The sequence below is a fragment of the Schistocerca piceifrons genome, chromosome 6 (assembly GCF_021461385.2).
Source record: "Schistocerca piceifrons isolate TAMUIC-IGC-003096 chromosome 6, iqSchPice1.1, whole genome shotgun sequence".
NCBI classification, from domain to species: Eukaryota; Metazoa; Arthropoda; class Insecta; order Orthoptera; family Acrididae; genus Schistocerca; species Schistocerca piceifrons.
In genome coordinates, this window is record NC_060143.1 from 291,549,247 (window position 1) to 291,571,560 (window position 22,314).

General features: G+C 39.5%; 1 protein-coding gene across 4 annotated transcripts in view; it reads right to left on the reverse strand.

Annotated features, from left to right (window-relative positions):
• The window catches only part of LOC124803023 (trifunctional nucleotide phosphoesterase protein YfkN), a 210,069-nt gene that overhangs the window by 123,048 nt on the left and 64,707 nt on the right, over positions 1 to 22,314 (reverse strand). For all 4 annotated transcript variants that reach the window (XM_047264135.1, XM_047264132.1, XM_047264133.1 and 1 more), the window contains one exon: positions 18,161 to 18,309. In XM_047264135.1, the coding sequence (XP_047120091.1) occupies positions 18,161 to 18,309 (149 nt within the window). The remainder of the gene's footprint in view (positions 1 to 18,160; positions 18,310 to 22,314) is intronic.

Here is a 22,314-nt window from a genome sequence, read left to right on the forward strand (position 1 = left end):
TTCAATGCCAAAGACAATGGCAGAGACAATATTGGTGAACAGGTCTTCAGGAAAATGAAAGTTTATTATGAGATGAATTCAATAAGTAATCCAAAACATTTCATTTTTTCTCACCCAATTCATGGGTGCTTGCAGAATATCTATGTAGACCTGGCAGTGAACAAAACCACGGTGAGCTGTTAGGCAAGGCATCTGTCATCATCGCAATAAGGTTGCACAAACCTGTCTGGTCTCTCGCATTCTGGCCAGCCCCACACAGCTGTGACACCTGAAATGTTAGAATATGTGGACACACTCATTTAGTCATTGATGGATCACAATTAAACACCTCACTGCTCAACTGGATGTCTCTTTTGGTAGTGCTGACACACTCATCCACCAGTTGGGGTACTCAAAGGTGTGTACCAACTGGGTCCCTTGCCGCCCAGCAGAAGACCATCTCTACATAATTGCTTGCATGTAACTAGGCTGATCATTACAGTTTTTGTCATACATTGTCAAAGGCAATGAAACACGGGTTCATCACTTTGAACTGCAACCAAAGCAGTAATCCTTGGAGTGGCATCACATCATATCTCCTCTGAAGAAAAACTTCAAAGCCCATCCTCAGCTGATAAAGCCATGGCGACAGTCTTCTGGGATCCTGAAAGGGTTATTCTGTTTGATGTCCTCCATCGTTTGCTCATGAAATGACTTAAGCATGTTCGACACCACCAAAATGCAAATCAGCTTCTCCTTCTCCGTGACAACACAAGGCCCCACACCAATCTGTACACTCAAGAGGAGGAGCTCACACAACTCCATACACACTACAGCCGAGATCTCACACCTTCCAGCTTCCATCCATTTGGCCCAATGAAAGGTGCACTCTGCAGGAAGCAGTACATGGATGATAGGGAGGTCATTGATGCAGCAAGACATTGACTCCCTGACATCATCCAGTAAAGTGGTACCATGTGGGCATACAGGCCCTCCCAGTAATGTGGCATAGGGCCATCACACTAAATGGAGATTATGTTGAAAAATACGGTTTAGTAGCCAAAACAGCAGGGAATAATATGGTGTATTGAAATCCTGAATAAAACCAATCTGCTTTCAGAAAAAAAATTGCTGCATTACTTACTGACTGCCCTTCATAGCAAGAGTGCCATTTTCAACTCGATCAGCAAATGGAATAAAGTTACTGAAGATTCGCATTTCCAGAATGTATTTGCAGCTACAACCACAAAGAACGTTTGTGACTGAAGTCAACGATATTGATGAATGAACAGGTATTAGAGAAATGTTTGAAATGGTGAAAATAAGGGAAAATTTGGATACATTTATCAATTTTATTGAGATTAATATAATCTTATGTTGAAAGAGGTGCAGCAAGAAGTGACAAAAGAACAGTGCACAACAGTGTCTCACAAAATTAGCCCATTATCAACAGATGTTGGCATTATGAAGAAGGTATCGGGATTCATCAGATCGTACAACACTCTGCCATTGTGCCAACGTACAGTCCCAGTACATTTCAGTCATAGTTGCCAATGTCATGATGATAACATTGGGGCATGCACAAGTCGTCAGCTGCGGAGGCCCATCATTAGGAGTGTTCAGTGCACTATGCGTTCAGACACACTTGTACTCTGCCCAGCATTAAAGTCTGATCTTAGTTCCACCACAGTTTGCTGCCTATCCTGTTTTACCAGTCTGCCCAGCCTACAATGTGCAATATTTGTAATGAGGGGTGCCCATCCAGTCCCATGATGTATGGATGTGGTTTCATCTTGGTTTCACTACATGTTAAAGATACTCACCACAGCACTCCTTGAACAAATGACAAATCACGCAGATTCCAAAATGCTTGTGCCAAGCCTCTGGGTCTTCACAATCAGCTCTTGGTCAAACTCAGATAGATCGCATGTCTCCCCCATTCTACACATGGGCAGTGCATTCACTGATACTACATGCACTGTGCATGTGTCTGACTACCAATCATTCATCAGGTGATACTGCTATTGCCTGGACAGGTTTATATTGACAGTAGGTCAGTGGTCATAGTGTTCTGGCTGATCAGTGTAACTTTCCCATAAAATGTAGGTTTTCATTTTATAAGAAATGTCAGGGTGTTGTTGTTGTTGTTGTTGTTGTCTTCAGTCCTGAGACAGGTTTGATGTAGCTCTCCATGCTACTCTATCCTGTGCAAGCTTCTTCATCTCCCAGTACCTACTGCAACCTACATCCTTCTGAATCTGCTTAGTGTATTCATCTCTTGGTCTCCCTCTACAATTTTTACCCTCCACACTGCCCTCCAATGCTAAATTTGTGATCCCTTGATGCCTGAGAACATGTCCTACCAACTGGTCCCTTCTTCTTGTCAAGTTGTGCCACAAACTTCTCTTCTCCCCAATTCTATTCAATACCTTCTCATTAGTTATGTGATCTACCCATCTAATCTTCAGCATTCTTCTGTAGCACCACATTTCGAAAGCTTCTATTCTCTTCCTGTCTAAACTATCTATCGTCCATGTTTCACTTCCATACATGGCTACACTCCATACAAATACTTTCACAACCGACTTCCTGACATTTAAATCTATACTCGATGTTAGCAAATTTTTCTTCTTCAGAAACGCTTTCCTTGCCATTGCCAGTCTACATTTTATATCCTCTCTACTTCTACTATCATCAGTTATTTTTCTCCCTAAATAGCAAAACTCCTTTACTATTCTAAGTGTCTCATTTCCTAACCTAATTCCCTCAGCATCACACGACTTAATTCGACTACATTCCATTATCCTCGTTTTGCTTTTGTTGATGTTCGTCTTATACCCCCCTTTCAAGACACTGTCCATTCCGTTCAACTGCTCTTCCAAGTCCTTTGCTGTCTCTGACAGAATTACAATGTCATCGGTGAACCTCAAAGTTTTTATTTCTTCTCCATGGACTTTAATACCTACTCCAAATTTTTCTTTTGTTTCCTTTACTGGTTGCTCAATATACAGATTGAATAACATTGGGGAGAGGCTACAACCCTGTCTCACTCCCTTCCCAACCATTGCTTCCCTTTCATTCCCCTCGACTCTTATAACTGCGATCTGGTTTCTGTACAAATAGTAAATAGCCTTTCGCTCCCTGTATTTTACCCCTGTCATCTTTAGAATTTGAAAGAGAGTATTCTAGTCAACATTCTCAAAAGCTTTCTCTAAGTCTACAAATGCTAGAAATGTAGGTTTGCCTTTCCTTAATCTATTTTCTAAGATAAGTCGTAGGGTCAGTATTGCCTCACATGTTCCAACATTTCTGCGGAATCCAAACTGAACTCCGCCGAGGTCGGCTTCTACCAGTTTTTCCATTCGTCTGTAAAGAATTCGCGTTAGTATTTTGCAGCTGTGACTTATTAAACTGATAGTTCGGTAATTTTCACATCTGTCAACACCTGCTTTCAATGGGATTGGAATTATTATATTCTTCTTGAAGTCTCATTCATCTTGCTCAATAGATGGTAGAGTTTTGTTTGGACTGCCTCTCCCAAGGCTGTCAGTAGTTCCAATGGAATGTTGTCTACTCCCAGGGCCTTGTTTCGATTTAGGTCTTTCAGTGCTCTGTCAAACTCTTCACGCAGTATTGTATCTCCCATTTCATCTTTATCTACATCCTCTTCCATTTCCATGATATTATCCTCAAGTACATTGCCCTTGTATGGACCATCTACAGGGTGTTTCAAAAATGACCGGTATATTTGAAACGGCAATAAAAACTAAACGAGCAGCGATAGAAATACACCGTTTGTTGCAATATGCTTGGGACAACAGTACATTTTCAGGCAGACAAACTTTCGAAATTACAGTAGTTACAATTTTCAACAACAGATGGCGCTGCGGTCTGGGAACCTCTATAGTAAGATATTTTCCACATATCCACCATGCGTAGCAATAATATGGCGTAGTCTCTGAATGAAATTACCCGAAACCTTTGACAACGTGTCTGGCGGAATGGGGAATGGCTTCACATGCAGATGAGATGTACTGCTTCAGCTGTTCAATTGTTTCTGGATTCTGGCGGTACACCTGGTCTTTCAAGTGTCCCCACAGAAAGAAGTCACAGGGGTTCATGTCTGGCGAATAGGGAGGCCAATCCACGCCGCCTCCTGTATGTTTCGGATAGCCCACAGCAATCACACGATCATCGAAATATTCATTCAGGAAATTAAAGACGTCGGCCGTGCGATGTGGCCGGGCACCATCTTGCATAAACCACGAGGTGTTCGCAGTGTTGTCTAAGGCAGTTTGTACCGCCACAAATTCACGAAGAATGTCCAGATAGCTTGATGCAGTAATCGTTTCGGATCTGAAAAATGGGCCAATGATTCCTTTGGAAGAAATGGCGGCCCAGACCAGTACTTTTTGAGGATGCAGGGATGATGGGACTGCAACATGGGGCTTTTCGGTTCCCCATATGCGCCAGTTCTGTTTATTGACGAAGCCGTCCAGGTAAAAATAAGCTTCGTCAGTAAACCAAATGCTGCCCACATGCATATCGCCGTCATCAATCCTGTGCACTATATCGTTAGCGAATGTCTCTCGTGCAGCAATGGTAGCGGCGCTGAGGGGTTGCCGCGTTTGAATTTTGTATGGATAGAGGTGTAAACTCTGGCGCATGAGACAATACGTGGACGTTAGCGTCATTTGGACCGCAGCTGCAACACGGCGAACGGAAACCCAAGGCCGCTGTTGGATCACCTGCTGCACTAGCTGCGCGTTGCCCTCTGTGGTTGCCGTACGCGGTCGCCCTACCTTTCCAGCACATTCATCCGTCACGTTCCCAGTCCGTTGAAATTTTTCAAACAGATCCTTTATTGTATCGCTTTTCGGTCCTTTGGTTACATTAAACCTCCATTGAAAACTTCGTCTTGTTGCAACAACACTGTGTTCTAGGCGGTGGAATTCCAACACCAGAAAAATCCTCTGTTCTAAGGAATAAACCATGTTGTCTACAGCACACTTGCACGTTGTGAACAGCTCACGCTTACAGCAGAAAGACGGCGTACAGAACGGCGCACCCACAGACTGCGTTGTCTTCTATATCTTTCACATCACTTGCAGCGCCATCTGTTGTTGAAAATTGTAACTACTGTAATTTCGAAAGTTTGTCTGCCTGAAAATGTACTGTTGTCCCAAGCATATTGGAACAAACGGTGTATTTCTATCGCTGCTCATTTAGTTTTTATTGCCGTTTCAAATATACCGGTCATTTTTGAAACACCCTGTATATACTCCTTCCACCTTTCTGCTTTCCCTTCTTTGCTTAGAACTGGGTTTCCATCTGAGCTCTTGATATTCATACAAGTGGCTCTCTTTTTTCCAAAGGTCTCTAATTTTCCTGTAGGCAGTATCTATCTTACCCCTAGTGAGATAAGCCTCTACATCCTTACATTTGTCCTCTAGCCATCCCGGCTTAGCCATTTTGCACATCCTGTCGATCTCGTTTTTGAGACGTTTATATTCCTTTTTGCCTGCTTCATTTACTGCATTTTTATATTTTCTCCTTTCATCAGTTAAATTCAGTATTTCTTCTGTCACCCAAGGATTTCTACTAGCCCTCGTCTTGTTACCTACTTGATCCTCTGCTGCCTTCACTCCTTTATCCCTCAAAGCTACCCATTCTTCTTCCACTGTATTTCTTTCCCCCATTCCTGTCAATTGTTCCCTTATGCTCTCCCTGAAACTCTGTACAACCTCTGGTTTAGTCAGTTTATCCAGGTCCCATCTCCTTAAATTCCCACCTTTTTGCAGTTTCTTCAGTTTTAATCTCCAGTTCATAACCAACAGATTGTGGTCAGAGTCGACATCTGCCCCTGGAAATGTCTTACAATTTAAAACCTGGTTCCTAAATCTATGTCTTACCATTATATAATCTATCTGATACCTTCTAGTATCTCCAGGATTCTTCCATGTATACAACCTTCTTTTATGATTCTTGAACCAAGTGTTAGCTATGATTAAGTTATGCTCTGTGCAAAATTCTACCAGACTGCTTCCTCTTTCATTTCTCTCCCCCAATCCATATTTACCCACTATGTTTCCTTCTCTCCCTTTTCCTACTCTCGAATTCCAGTCACCCATGACTATTAAATTTTCATCTCCCTTCACTACCTGCATAATTTCTTTTATCTCATCATACATTTCATCAATTTCTTCATCATCTGCAGAGCTAGTTGGCATGTAAACTTGTACTACTGTAGTAGGCATGGGCTTCGTGTCTATCTTAGCCACAATAATGCGTTCACTATGCTGTTTGTAGTAGCTTACCCGCACTCCTATTTTTTTATTCATTATTAAACCTACTCCTGCATTACCCCAATTTGATTTTGTATTTATAACCCTGTATTCACCTGACCAAAAGTCTTGTTCCTCCTGCCACCAAACTTCACTGATTCCCACTATATCTAACTTCAACCTATCCATTTCCCTTTTTAAATTTTCTAACCTACCTGCCCGATTAAGGGATCTGACATTCCACGCTCCGATCTGTAGAACGCCAGTTTTCTTTCTCCTGATAACGACGTCCTCTTGAGTAGTCCCCGCCCGAAGATCCAGGAATATTTTACCCAAGAGGACGCCATCATCATTTAACAATACAGTAAAGCTGCATGCCCTCGGGAAAAATATCAGGGTGTAATCAAAGCAAAATTGAATTATTTTTTAAAAGCTATGTATTTTAATTTTTTTTACAAAACAACCTTATCCCCTTCACAATACTCGCCATTCCAACTAATACATTTGTCCCACTAGTGCTTCCATTGTTCAAAACTTTTTTTCAGTCCTCTTTACACATAGCTGACAGCTCCTCCCTCGTTTTTTTCTTGACTTTTTCAATGTTGTCATACCGGTGTCCTTTCATGCCTCTTTTCATGCGTGGAAATCAGAAAAAAGTTGCACAGAGTCAGGCCAGGTGAGTAAGGTGCATGGGACAGTGGAACCATGCCATTTTTAGCTAAAAACTGTCCAACAGAGATGGCTGTGTGTGCAGGTGCATTGTTGGGGTGGAAGAACCAGTCTCCTGCCTGCCACAAATCAGGTCTTTTTTGACAAACACTGTTGCATAATCTTCTTAAAACTTTCAAATAAACAGCTTGATTGATGGTCTGACCTGGGGGAACAAACTCTGAATGAACTACACCCTTGGCATCAAAAAGGCAAATCAGCATTGTTTTGATGTTTGATTTGACGTTGGGGGGGGGGGGGGGGGGGGCAGGGTTACGATGGCTTCACTATCGCTTTGTTTCTGCGTTGTAGCCATAGCAACATGACTCAGTACCAGTAATGACCAATGACAGAAAATCTGGATCAGTTTCAATCTGTTGTTTCAAAGCAAAGCACGTTTCAACTTGAGATTCCTTTTGATTATCAGTCAGAACCTGAGGAATACCAGGGTGTATACATGGACAAGAAAAAAAAATTCCCGGATTTTTCCTGGATTTCCCGGTTGAAAGTACACTTTTTTCGTGTTAAGTGACAGTATGCTTTTCCTCGGCACTGTAAAACTTAATCAATTCTTCGAATGTTTATGGTTTTATACACTGACGTAGAATTTCCTGGCACTTTAGAAAACGAAACTCGGGGGAGGGGGAGGGAGGGGGGGCAGGGGACACATTTCGGAAAGACCTTTGATGTGCAGCAACATGTACACTGCATATTTTCCTGTTACAAAGGTATAAATTCGAATTCCACCAAACACCACATGTTACTTTCTGAAGCATAGAAATTGAGATTGCAACGCGGTTTTGTAAGCCAGTCATAGCTCATGTCATGTGATCTCACCAGCTGATGGCAGCATAGGACATGTGATGTAGTCAGCCAATAGCAATATCACTCTTAAGTAGCGCGAACACACAAATAAGAAAAGTTAATGATTTAAATTAATATACATAGTGTTGCTACAAGAAAAACAAAGCTTTCACATATAATATTGGTCCCGAAGATTAATAAGTTGCAGGAGAAGTTAAGCTTCCACATATAATGATCTTTTTTGCATGTTTTACACTTTAAGATACATCACACAAACGTGCCAGTGAATTTTTTAATAACGACGTAAATGTCTGATCTTCCAGGCTCGAAATTCTTCTAGATGGTCATCCTCAAAGAGTTGATTTTTAAATGAGAGTCAAACGCTCTGTGATTTAAGAAATTCATCATACATTCTTGCACATAGTTCATCTTGCATAAAAGGAAATTTACTTTGAAAGTAACGCTTTTCAAACCACCATTCGCAATATTTTCATGTAACCTGTTAGAAATTGGTACGCTTCAGCAATTGCCAGAGAGCACCAGATAACAGGCATCACAGCACTTGCGCAGCTATGATGATGCAGGAACCTCGCATGTTCGTACGGGTAAAACATTAAAAGATCTTGCATTATGTCATAAAAGAAACAAGGCATCAGAGGATACTTCAAGAGCATCGAAATTTCTTGAACCATACTAAAATGCATAATTCGGCTTAAAGTGCACATTCATACGTCCGCATTTGGATGTAAATTTTCTTGGACTACCAGTACTGTATTATCTCATGTTTGGTTGTTTATGCTGGCATAATGCCATACGAGCTAGAAGATGGAAAATGTGCACTTGAAATGCTACGAACAGTTGAAACTACCCAACAGTGTGAAATTAAACACCTTGTTTCAAATAAATTGACTGCCTCAATGCAAAATATTAATAAAAGCCACATCTCTTTAGCAAACCGACAAAAATAACTTCATTGTCCTGCAAGGCGATTAATGCTTGGCTGTCACAAAGGTGGAAATAAAACCTGAAACTAATAACATATTTTAGACTTCCATAATTATGCGAACGTATTTTAATTCATTTGATACCTCCCGGCCACAGAAATCCGTTTTGTTTTCATTTAATGTGAGAGTAATAAATGAAGAGAAAACAGCAAAATCACTAAACGTAAACACGGGTCACATGGAGACTTCCCACTACAACTCAGACTGCTCTGTGGATCAGCCCCGGATCTCTGATATTTCCGAACCGGGGCAATATTAGATAGTGGCGCCCAGCCACACATCTGTAGCCAGAAGCGAGAGAAAGTACTACTCATACGCGACTCAACTGTGCATGCACAAGAGCCCGCTCGCTACTGCTCAAACGAATCTAACGTAAACAGCTGTCACGTCGCACTCATCGGAGGCAATTTCTTGTTAGGAAGCATTGCATAGTCTTCCCAAAGCCTTTGACACACTTCGCTTTTGGCAAATGCTTGTATGGGCACTGTGTTTTATTGTCGTATATGGCGTATTTCCTTTGTGACTTAAGTTTTATTTTCGTTTTTTTTTCTCTCGTTCACGTTTTGTTGCTGCAATATTATTCTGCAGAAGCAGGATACAGTAATATCTTTTGTTAGAGTATTGGTTCTTACCAGTCAAAACCACACAAATTTAACTGAAAACTAAAACAATGAAAAATTCCCGGAATTCTAAAAAATTCCTGGGTTTTTCCTGGTTTTCTCCCGGGTGAAAAAATTCCCGGGTTTTTCCCAGATCTCCTGGTTGTCCCGGGTCGTATACACCCTGCACATTTGGCAGCAACCCTTTTCATTCCCAAATCTTCCATTAAAATTTGCTGAACCAAGCTCCAAGATAACCCACTAATCTCTGACAGCTGATCAATTGTCTGTTGATGGTCAGTGAGCTCAAGCTCTCGAATTTTTTCAATGTTTTTGTCAGTTCAGGCAGTTGATGGAGTCCATAAAGAGGTTTGTCATCAATTGATTTAAATTGTGTAAACCACTCGTACACTTGGCTTTTGCCCATAGGATCATCTTAGTAAGCTGCTTTCAACATTAAAACAATTTCAGCAGCATTTTTACCAACTAGAAAACAAAATTTCACAGCTGTACATTGTTCACTTAAACTTGGCATCATAAAAAATGGAACAAGAACAAAACAGCACTAGCAAAAACAATCACAGCAGATGAACAGAACAAGCCAGGTCGACAACACAGGCAAAACTGAACTGCCAATGAATTGCACTATACACACCTAGCGGCGGAATGTGTACTACACAAGCTCCGCCCACGGAAATGTTATTCTGTTTTTTTTTTACCTCTCATATAGTAATGTATATGTGCAGTAGTGTATATATCAGGATTTTTAATGAACATTTGAATATGTATTGTAACTTTAATTTGTTTAATCCTATTGTTCATTATTGTAATATCATTACATAAGTTACTTTTAAATTGAATATATTTTACACTATTTCACATAATATTACTGTTCATGCAGTTTTTATTTAATCATGTTACACACAGAATGTTGTATTTTATCTTCAGATAACTATTTTAGAAAACATTTCTGTGATTCGATCTTTCGATAATATGGGCTAAAACCCGTCCCAATTAGTTTGAATTAGTGGGGTTTCACCATACTATCAACTACAAAACAAACATTTGTCCCATATTATGTTTCTCAGTTTAACAATGTTATAGCAACACTTCAGGAAGATGTTAAATCCCAAGAAAAATCACAAAGCACTATATACCAGCTGGACACAGTCACAGTTCACAATTTTAAAATCACTACAAACATCTTTCATAAACTAACACACAAGAATTATATGACATTTTGTTATTTATAAATAATGGTTCTTACAAGTTGATCAATAACATTGTTTTTTCTGTACACAGAAAACTGCTTAAAATTCCTACAAGTCACTTACCATTTATAATGACTAGGTAAAGTTAAGTTTTGTTACATAAAAGACCTCTAATATATCTCACACATTTTCCCCCAATAGACATTAGTTCACTAATGCTATTTTAAAGAAAACAGACCCCTCCATGATGCAAAGTGGTGTGTCAAGGCCTTATGCTTACCCATCTAGCAACCAACTACTCAGATGGGTTATGTGGACATGGACCTCACAGGAAATAAATTGGAAATTTATGGTAAGGTCTTATGAGACCAAACTGCTGCGGTCATCGGTCCCTAAGCTTACACACTACTTAATCTAACTTAAGCGAAAGACAACACACACCCATGCCCAAGGGAGGACTCGAACCTCCGATGGGGGAGCCGCGCCGACCGTGACAAGACACCTCACACTGCGCGGCAACCCCACATGGTGCAGCGAGCAGTTCTTCAGACAGACAAGGTTGTAATTTCCAGCCATACTGAATAGTAATTAACTGTGACTGTTTCAAAAATACAAAAAGGTTATCAAATACCATTACGAGTCACACTCTTGAGCTACCAGTGACTGGTAGCAACATTTGAAAACCTTTACAGGTATGAATGTGCTCCATCTGGCAACAAGGCCAGATGTCAATGACCCCACAGACCTTTTCTCCTCCATGTGCCACATAACGGAAAGTCGTACCTCCAATGTCCTGATGCCAAGGCAGTATTTAGGTCAGTGCCTAGGCTACACTTGAGAGTTCACTCCGAGTGATTTTCTTGGGCCAGGCACTGACTGCAAAAGCTTTTCCACAGTCAGGATCTCACTCGCGTGTCACCAATAAGGTGCTAAAAATGTCATCCATGTCAACCTTCATCTCCAGAAGCGGCTAGATATGGACCTACATCATTTGGAGCCACTACACTAAAGAGAAATGGCCTCTGACACCAGCAATTGGAAATTGTAATGTTGTCTTTGTTCTTCATCAACAATACTCTGGACTTAAACTTTTGCTCATCCTCAGGGGACTTTAACATTTACATGCCCCTTTCAGACTTCAATTGTTGCACACTTAGTGAATGGACATTGGATTTTGGAACTTCTAGTGTACTGTAACGTTTTCAGGTCTTTAGACTACAGGAATTATTACTGTTCTTTCAATGTTCAAGAAGTTACTTGTGTTCAGTTACTGTGTTCCAAACTAACTCCTGTTAGGAATAATTGGTTATATGCGTTACAATAAACTTCATATTCATTTTTATACCTGGGTGTTTTTTCTGGGCCACCCTCAGTTGGCATTCCAAAAACATTAGCTAACAAAGGTAGTGAAACTTACATGTATACAGCATCAATATATACAGATATGCACAAATTGTGACATAAATGCAGGGATTTGGAACTAATCAGAATGAAAGGAAAGGCCATTATGAGTCTGGATTAATCAGGAATTATTTATCTATTATCAAATGATGCAAAACAAAACTTCAAGCAGAAATGCTGAACTCAAGTTTCAAAACATTCCTTTACAAGGAGGATCCAGGGCTGTCCCAATTTAATTATTACAAAACCGCAATGATAATTTACATAGATATTATTGTCACCCGTGAAAAACCCAATTTGCACTTTTTTCACCTGAGGTCCTGAAAGCCATGGACCAAAGCAACTGGATGGATGCTTTATTTTTCTGAATTCTGGACAGGATTTGGCTCAATTTGACACCAAAATGTACGGTAACATTGGGACCATGGCGTAACGACAACAGAAAAGACTTAGCTAAGAGAAGCATGTTGGGCCATTTATTGTTCATGTTGTATATTAATAATGTGGCAAATAATATTAACAGAACATTTTCTTCTTTTTTTATAATGAATTACTGTCTGAGAAAAAGTTGTTCAAATATCCTATCAGATATTGATAAGATTTCAAAGTTTTGTAAGTTATAGATTGCAGCAATCAGTCACCCTATTTAAATTTTATTGTGCAGATCTATATCTTGGGTAGAAGCTAGCCATTCTCAATGCCCTATTATTTTTGCTCAATGCATGTAATTCCCTTTTGGTTGTGCTCCATCCACAGTTCATTGAATACTACACAATATTCAATGAACTGTGGATGAAGCCCGACCAACAGGGAATTACATGCATTAAGCAAAAATAATAGGGCATTGAGAATGGCTAGCTTCTAGCCGAAATCTAGATCTGCACAATAAAATTGAAAAAGGATGACTAATCGCTGCAATCTATAATTTACAAGTCAATATAACAGTCGCTGAGTGCAACAGCTTTCTGAATGGAAGGTAACCTGATGTAGATTTCAAAGCATTATGCAGACTGGCAACTTGCTCTGACTGTTGAAAAATATGCACTTCATACAACATACATGACTAAAATATCAATGAGTCTCATTTGAAATAAGTCAATTCATAAAATACCTATGTGTAACAATTTGTGGGAATATGAAATAGAATTACCACATAGGCTCAACCTATAGGCTCTAGAAAGGAAACAGATTACAAAATACACATGAAGCCTATCCTAGAATATTGCTGAAATGCATGCAACCCACCCAAAGTGGACTGACAGCAGGTATTAAACATATGCAAAAAAGGACAGCATAAATGGGTACAGGTCGCCCAATTCATGCAAGCGTCTCTTTAGAAATGACAAAAGTTGGAAATTATAAAATGATATGGAGACAGAATGGCTGGCCAGTACTTAACTACAGTAATTAAAGTCCAGTAATGCTGAAACACACCCACAAAATTAAAAAAATCTTTTCTAGCTTTCAGAACCATTGTTTCCTTCATCAAGGGGGAGGGGAATCAGATGAGGAAGATAAAAAAAAAAAGTGGGGCAGGACACCGTAGAACGAGAGAGATACCCACCTATTGAGGGGATGAAAACTGGCAGATGAAAAACCCAGATCATCATCTATTTGCTGAAAGCCCATTTACAATGTTTTGAGAACTGGTATGAAGCAAGTAATCTAGGAATATAGTATAGCTCCCTACTTGTCACCGCTGCAGGAATCACAGAAAATTGCCAGCCGCTGTAGCTGAGTGGTTCTAGGCACTTCAGTCCGGAACCGCACTGCTGCTACGATCGCATGTTCGAATCCTGCCTTGGGCATGGACGTGCGTGACGTCCTTAGGTTAGTTAGGTTTAAATAGTTCTAAGTCTAGGGGACCATAAGTCCCATAGTGCTTAGAGCCATTTGAACCATTTGATCACAGAAACAAGATGAAACAAATTACAGCACACACATGGATATTTAAGCTGTCATTCTTCTTGCATCCATATGCAGATGCAATGGGAAGAAATCCTAATATACTGTAGCCTTTACCAGGCTACAGATTAGCTGGCTGTTTCTCAAGGAGTTCCTTGCGGTGTGGGGGAGTGGCTCTGTATGTAAAAAACAGTATTTCATTTGAGTCCATAGACGTATCACGACACTGCACTGAACAGATATTTGAAAGTTGTGCAGCATTAGTTGAATTTAGTCAAACTAAACTTTTAATTGCTGTTGTTTATAGGTCCCCTAACTCTGACTTCAGAGCATTTTTGCTTAAGCTAGAGAGGGTTCTTGATTCACTTTGTAGGAAGTACCAGAAAGTAGTTATATGTGGTGACTTCAATATTAATTTTGTACATGATTGTGCAAGAAAAAGGATGTCGGTAGATCTCCTAAATTCATATGATCTGATGCAAACTGTGTTTTTTCCAACTAGGGTGCAGGGGAACAGTAGCACAGTCATAGACAATATTTTTATTCATTCTTCATTACTAGATGGGCATTCTGTTAGTAAAAGGGTGAATGGCCTTTCAGACCATGATGCACAAATTTTAACACTAAAAGGTTTTTGTACTCAAACCACTGTCATATTTAATTACAAACTATGTAGGAAAGTTAATCCAACAGCAACAGAGAGTTTTTCAAAACTTGTCAAGGAACAAGAATGGCAAGATGTTTATAGTGCCGATAATATAGATGATAAATACAATGCTTTCCATAACACATTCCTCATGCTCTTTGAGAGTTGCTTACCATTAGAACATTCTAAACAGGGTACTAGCAGTAATGGACAGCCCAGTTGGCAGACTAGTGGGATAAGGATATCATGTAGAACAAAGCGGGAATTATATCAAAATGTTAGAAGTAGTCACAATCAAGATACAGTAGCCCATTACACACAGTATTGTAAGGTGCTTAAAAATGTTATTAGCAAGGCAAAAAGTATGTGGTATGCAAATAGAATAGCTAATTCACAGGATAAAATTAAAGCCATATGGTCAGTTGTGAAGGAAGTGTTTGGTCAGCAGCACAAGGCTGATGATATAAAGTCAGTTCGCAGTAATAATATTTCTGTTACTGATAAATCAGATATATGTACAGTATTTAACAACCATTTTCTGAGCATTGCTGGTGAATTAAATAAAAATTCAGTTTCTACCGGAAATCATATAAATTTCTTAGCAAATGCCTTTCCGAGATTGACGTCTGAAATACTCCTCTGTGATACAGACAAGAGGGAGATTGAGTCAATAATTAAATCACTGAAGACTAAGGACTCTCATGGTTATGATGGAGTGTCTAGTAGAATATTAAAGTATTGCGCTGCATATGTTAGCCCTGTACTTAGCCATATTTGTAATTTTTCCTTTAGGAATGGTCAGTTTCCTGAGCGATTGAAGTACTCAGTAGTAAAGCCGCTTTATAAAAAGGGAGAAAGGATAATGTAGATAATTTTAGACCTATTTCTATGCCATCAGTGTTTGTAAAAGTTATCGAAAAGACTGTGTATGTAAGGTTAATTGATCATTTTATATCACACGATTTGCTATCAAATGTACAGTTCGGCTTTAGAAGTCGTTTGACAACTGAAAATGCTATATTCTCTTTTCTTTGTGAGGTACTGGATGGGCTAAACAAAAAGTTTTGAACGTTTGGCGTATTTTTTGATTTAACAAGGCATTTGACTGTGTTGATCTCACAATATTGCTCCAGAAGTTGGACCATTACGGAATAAGGAGAGTAGCTCACAATTGGTTCACCTCTTACTTTAGCAACAGGCAGCAAAAGGTCATTATTCACAATGTTGATAACGGCTGTGATGTGGGATCTGAGTGTGGTACTGTCAAGTGGGGGGTGCCCCAGGGATCAGTGTTGGGGCCACTCCTGTTCCTTATTTATATAAATGATATGCCCTCTAGTATTATGGGTAACTCTAAAATATTTCTGTTTGCTGATGACACTAGCTTGGTAGTAAAGGGTGTTGTGTGCAACATTGACTCAGTTTCAAGTAGAGCAGTACATGACCTCAGTTCATGGCTTGTAGAAAATAAACTAACATTAAATCAGAGTAAGACTCAGTTTTTACAGTTTCTAACACACAATTCAACAAAACCTGACGTTTTAATCTCACAGAATGGGCATATGATTAGTGAAACTGAACAGTTCAAATTCCTAGGTGTTCAGATAGATAGTAAGCTGTCGTGGAAAGCCCACGTTCAGGATCTTGTTCAAAGACTTAATACTGCCATTTTCACTATTCGAACGGTATCGAAAGTGAGTGATACTTCGACACGTAAATTAGTCTACTTTGCTTATTTTCATTCACTTATGTCATATGGTATTATGTTTTGGGGTAACTCTTCCCATTCTAGAAGGATATTTTTTGCCCAGAAACGGGCGGTTTGGGCAATAAGTGGTGTGAGTTCACGAACCTCTTGTCGACCTCTGTTCACGAGTCTCGGTATTTTGACATTGGCCTCTCAATATGTATATTCCTTATTGTCATTTCTTGTTACTAATATTAGTTTATTTCCAACAATAAGCAGCTTTCACTCGGTTAATACTCGGCAGAAATCAAACCTCCATTTGGATCGGACTTCCTTAACTCTTGTGCAAAAAGGTGTGCAGTATACTGCTGCATCCATTTTCAATAAGCTGCCACTCGAATTCAAAAATCTAAGCAGTAATCCACATTCTTTCAAATCGAAACTGAAGAGTTTCCTCATGGGTCACTCCTTCTATTCTGTCGAGGAGTTCCTTGAAAAATTAAGCTGATTCTCATTGTATTGCTGATAGCGTTTGTTTAAACTTATGGTCTGATTTTCTTTCAGGTTCATGAACATTTATTTTTATCTGTTATTACTTTTATGTTGTAAGTTCATGTACTGACACGTTCCATGACCTTGGAGATTTGCTCCTCAATTTGGTCCTACGGAACTTGACATGTAAATAAATAAATAAATGGGAAGTATCTTCTATGATGCACTTCACAGTGGTTTACAGCATGTGGATGTTGATGAAGATGAGTACCATATTATCAGTTACTATTACACTATTTTGATGAAATGATGTCCCATCTGCTTTTCCTTCCGTTTCCTCTATCCATCTTCTACTCCTTCCCCTCTCTCTATTCTTCCCCTCCATCTCTCCCTCTGAGTTCATCCCCTACTCACCCTCTCTGAGTGCAACTCCTTCTCCACCCTCTTTCTGCTCAGCCACACCCATCTGCTCATATAGCTCCTGGGATGCATTCCAGTATTACCCACATGATACGCCTGTTATGCAAAGCAGTGTAGATGTCATGGATTACCAATCCTTTTCACACTCATCCGAGACAGTAAGTAGCACATATACCAAATTTGGTTGAAATTGATCTTGTAGTTTATGAGATGTGGAAACACACACACACACACACACACACACACACACACACACACACACACACACACTTCATTTTTCTCTGCACTGAAGTAATTTACATAAATGAATTGTATGGCGTCAAGCTTAAAACAGTAAATTATTTAATCTAAAAACTAACAAAAAATATCAAATTTATGAAAATCTGCAAAATAAATTATTTGATATGCATTAACAGCACCTCAAAATTGTTTGCTCAAAAATTTAAAAGAAAGAAAAATTACAAGCATTTTTGCTACTCTTAACAATCACAAAAGAATAACTATGCTGTGTAATTAACTGAAATATCAAAGAAGGCATTTGGCATGCCTAGATGATGTCAGCAAAGGAATTTGAAGGAAGGGAACATTAGGATTTAATGACTCGTTGATGCCAAGGTCACTACAGATAAACCACAAGCTCGGCTCGAGGAAGGATGGGAAAAGATAGTGGTCACATCTTTTTCAAAGGAACCATTCAGGTATTTGCCTGCAGTGATACAAGGAAACTATAGAAAACACAAATCTAGGAAAAAATGTGAAGTGCCATCCTCCCAATTGTGAGTTCAGGGCCTTAATCACTCAACCAACTTGCTCTGTACAAAAACATGAGGTTGCAGCAACAGAAAACCCAAGATCTATTTTTGAAGCAAGCATCTGAACATTGTATATACTACAGTACCTGCACCAGTAATCAAACAAAACAATAGCAGCATAGAAACTGTTTGTCACTGAAAATCATTTGCATTGCGGAGTGACAGATAGTTGAAAAAACAAAAGTTTGATGTATGAGGTCATACTCACAAGTCCTATTCTCTTCCCATTCCAGTCAACAACATATGTTATTCGGCCATCTCCCAAAGGCCTCCCAGTCTCTTGATCAATAACATTTGACATCAGCCATGGAAAAGTAGTCTGATTCACCAATTCACCAAGAACTTCTAGTCCAAAATCTGAAAGTAGTACAGTTTTGTCATTTATTTTCACTTCAGAATAACAATAAACTACAAAAAATGGAAATACATTGACTGTAGCAAAATGTATAAGCAGCAAAATCTGTATTTTACTGCTTTTTTTTTTTTTTTTTTTTTTTTTTTTTTTTTTTTTTTTTTTGTTACAACAGAATTCATACGAAAACTCCATCAATTGATCCACGGATGACTTTTGATCTACCCTCACAGCTTTGCTTTTGCCACTATGACTCCTACTTTCTAAATTTTGCAGAAATTCTCCAGTATATCTTGTGAAGGAAATGTTCTTGTGGGGTAATAGCTTAGCCAGTGCATAGGGGATTGCTTCCAGAAGGAATTTTCATTTTGTGATGGAATGTGTGCTGATCCTGTAAAGTTTGGAAAATGGGAGAGAGATGTAATGGCAGACGAAAAGCTGTGAGAGCAGTTCGTGAGTCGTATCTGGGTAGCTCACTTGGCAGGGCACCATACAATAAAAGGCAAAAGTTCTTCATCCTAATCCTTGTCCAGCACACAGTTTCAATCTATCAGGAAGTTTCATATCAGCCCACTCTCCACTGCAGAATGAAAATTCATGATAGACAAATTTATACATTACAGCATCCGTGTAGTCCCAGGTCTTTTGACACCATTTGTTTATGTAAGAGTTTTAAAATTATTCTCCAGTAATAAAATATTATTTCTCTTTGAAAATACCAACCAGAATTGTTTTCTAAAGATGAAGCTCCCATGAAAAATAATTTTACAGCAGTACAAAAATGTTCATTCTTTCTACAACAGTACTTTAGGTTTTATATGAACAATCATTGCCAGTTTATATCACTGTGGTGCTGTCATCAGGAGTATGAATGTAAGTTGTCTCTCAGAGGTCATTCTTTATCTGGCATTCCTTATCTGTGGGAGAACAATCCAACACATTGGGAATACAGTTTACTGATGGCAGGAAGAAATAGTGTCAAAGATTTAAAAAATGCTATGACAATGAATATTATGGTTGCTTCAAAAGAGTTATCCTGTGGTAACTTTTCAGTAACTCTCCCTGGAAACTCAGAAAGCCATAAGGATCAGTGAGTGGTGCTTTGTAGATCTTATGTACACTGGACATTAGAATAATGGCAGCTTTTTACTCTTTTTCTCCATGAGATGCCCGTCCTCCACAAACTGGCTTGTGGCAGACTAGCTTGAGTGACTTGCTGAGACTTGTAACGTCTCTGTCACCTGTCAGTGTCTTTGGACTGGAGGAGAAGAGTCAGCTGCACTCAAATGTCGGTATACCATTATGCAGAGTATGCACACAGCCATCACAGTATCTTACACCTGTATCTCGTTGGAAGAGATTGAGGAGATCAACTGATATACATTTGCTGTGGATAATAATGAGTTATTTATTCTCTTTCTTATTATATCCAGTTGTATGTATTGTTGTTTATTAATCACCATCAGTTAGGAAAAAATGTGTTTTGCAGTTGCACGATATGTCAATTGTCATCATGTATGCCAGATGATGTTGACTTAAATGCTTTACCATCGATAGCAATAACAAATAACATTAAATAAAGCTGTGCGAGGGGCATATCACACTAGGAAGACTAAATAGTGCATATAGTGCACATTTAGCTTGAGAACATCATGTTGTGATAGTTGTAGTCATCAGTCCAAAACCTGGTGTAAAGCAGCCCACCTCCTCCACCCCGCCCCCTCCCTCCTCCTCCAACTCGCACTTCCCTCCGTTGCTACATAACTGTTCCTTGAGGCCTCTGGTTGTGTTCTATCAAAGAATCCCTTCCTTTAATCTAGTTGTGCCATTATGTTCCATTCTGCTCAACTTGATTCAGTACCTCTTCAATAGTTAATATAACCATCTAAACTACAATACTCTTCTGTGATACATTTCAAAACTTCTGTTCCCTTCTTGTTTGTATTGTTTATCATCCAAGTTTCACTTCCAAGCAATGCTTGCTACCCTCTAAATACATTCCTGCAAAAAATATTTCCTAACAAATTTATACTTGAAGGTAATACAGGGTGTTACAAAAAGGTACAGCCAAACTTTCAGGAAACATTCCTCACACACAAATAAAGAAAAGATGTTATGTGGACATGTGTCCGGAAACACTTAATTTCCATGTTAGAGCTCATTTTAGTTTTGTCAGTATGTACTGTACTTCCTCGATTCACCGCCATGATTTCATACGGGATACTCTACCTGTGCTGCTAGAACATGTGCCTTTACAAGTACGACACAACATGTGGTTCATGCACGATAGAGCTCCTGCACATTTCAGTCGAAATGTTCGTACGCTTCTCAACAACAGATTCGGTGACCGATGGATTGGTAGAGGCAGATCAATTCCATGGCCTCCACGCTCTCCTGACCTCAACCCTCTTGATTTTCATTTATGGGAGCATTTGAAAGCTCTTGTCTATGCAACCCTGGTACCAAATGTAGAGACTCTTCGTGCTCGTATTGTGGACGGCTGTGATACAATACGCCATTCTCCAGGGGTGCATCAGCGCATCAGGGATTCCATGCGACGGAGGGTGGATGCATGTATCCTCGCTAATGGAGGACATTTTGAACATTTCCTGTAACAAAGTGTTTGAAGTCATGCTGGTACGTTCTGTTGCTGTGTGTTTCCATTCCATGATTAATGTGATTTGAAGAGAAGTAATAAAATGAGCTCTAACATGGAAAGTAAGCGTTTACGGACACATGTCCACATAACATATTTTCTTTCCTTGTGTGTGAGGAATGTTTCCTGAAAGTTTGGCCGTACCTTTTTGTAACACCCTGTATATTTCATGTTTTCAGGAAGCTATTCTTGTAACTACTAGCCTACATTTTATATCTCTGGTATCAGGCTCTGTGGAAGTTGGATGTCCCCCAGAAGAAATGGAGGATTGATAGAGACATAGTATTGCCACAAAGCTGCACTTGCTTAGTGAGCGTGCCGTCCATCTCGCCACATGAATATGCTGGCCAACAGTGCTCCTCACGGCTGGTATAAATATAACTGTCCAGCAAACCATCAGTCAGTTCTATACTTCATCAGATATTGTCAATTACTGTCAATGATGTATTACAGACTACGTGGTGACAACCTCGCTTGACACTTGCTTCTTCTCTCTGGTTGTGTTTTGGATTGTCTCTCTCTTTGTTTTTGACCTGCTGATATCGCTGTGACAAAGGTTTTTGCTTTGCATCACATTGTTGTACAGGTTGCTTTCGGCTTGTCCTAGTCCGTGTCTCATCCACCATCAGTCAGCTGTCTTTCGCTCAACCACCACTTGGTATTGTGTTGTCTTCCATAGGTGGTCCTTCTGCCATGCGGCTTCACCTGTATCTCTCTTGGGTTCTGAAGCATGTGCTGATATTCACGTACTCAAGGGCATAACAATATTGCCTTTGGTTTTGCCATTCTCTGTTATTTTGCTGCCCAAAGAGAAAACTTTGTTTATCACTTTCAGCATCTCATTTCCTTAACTAATTCCATCAGATTTAATTCAACTGTACTCCATTGCCCTTGTTTTACTTTTATTTATGTTTGTCATATAATCTCATTCCAAGACACTATCCATTCCATTCAACTGGTCTCCCATGTCCTTTGCCACCTCTGATATCACTTGTACACTGTCAATGGCAAACTTAACAGTTTTTATTTTTTCTCCTTGAACCTGAATTCCTTTCCTAAATTTCTTATTCAATGTGGGGTGCAGGTGGGGGAGGTGGGTACAGCTATGTCTCATTTCCCTCTCAACAACTGCCTCCTTTTTGTGTCCTGCAAGTCTTAGAACTGTAATCTGGTTTCTGTGAAAGTGGTAAATAATCTTTCACTCCCAGTATTTTATCACAGATAAATCCAGAATTTTGAAGAAAGTATTCAGGTTGTAATGGGACATCATCCTCCAGCATTCCCTTTCCTCAACAGTAGTTGTTGATACTAGTATTATTATTATTATTAATTTTGGACAGGTCAATATTATCTC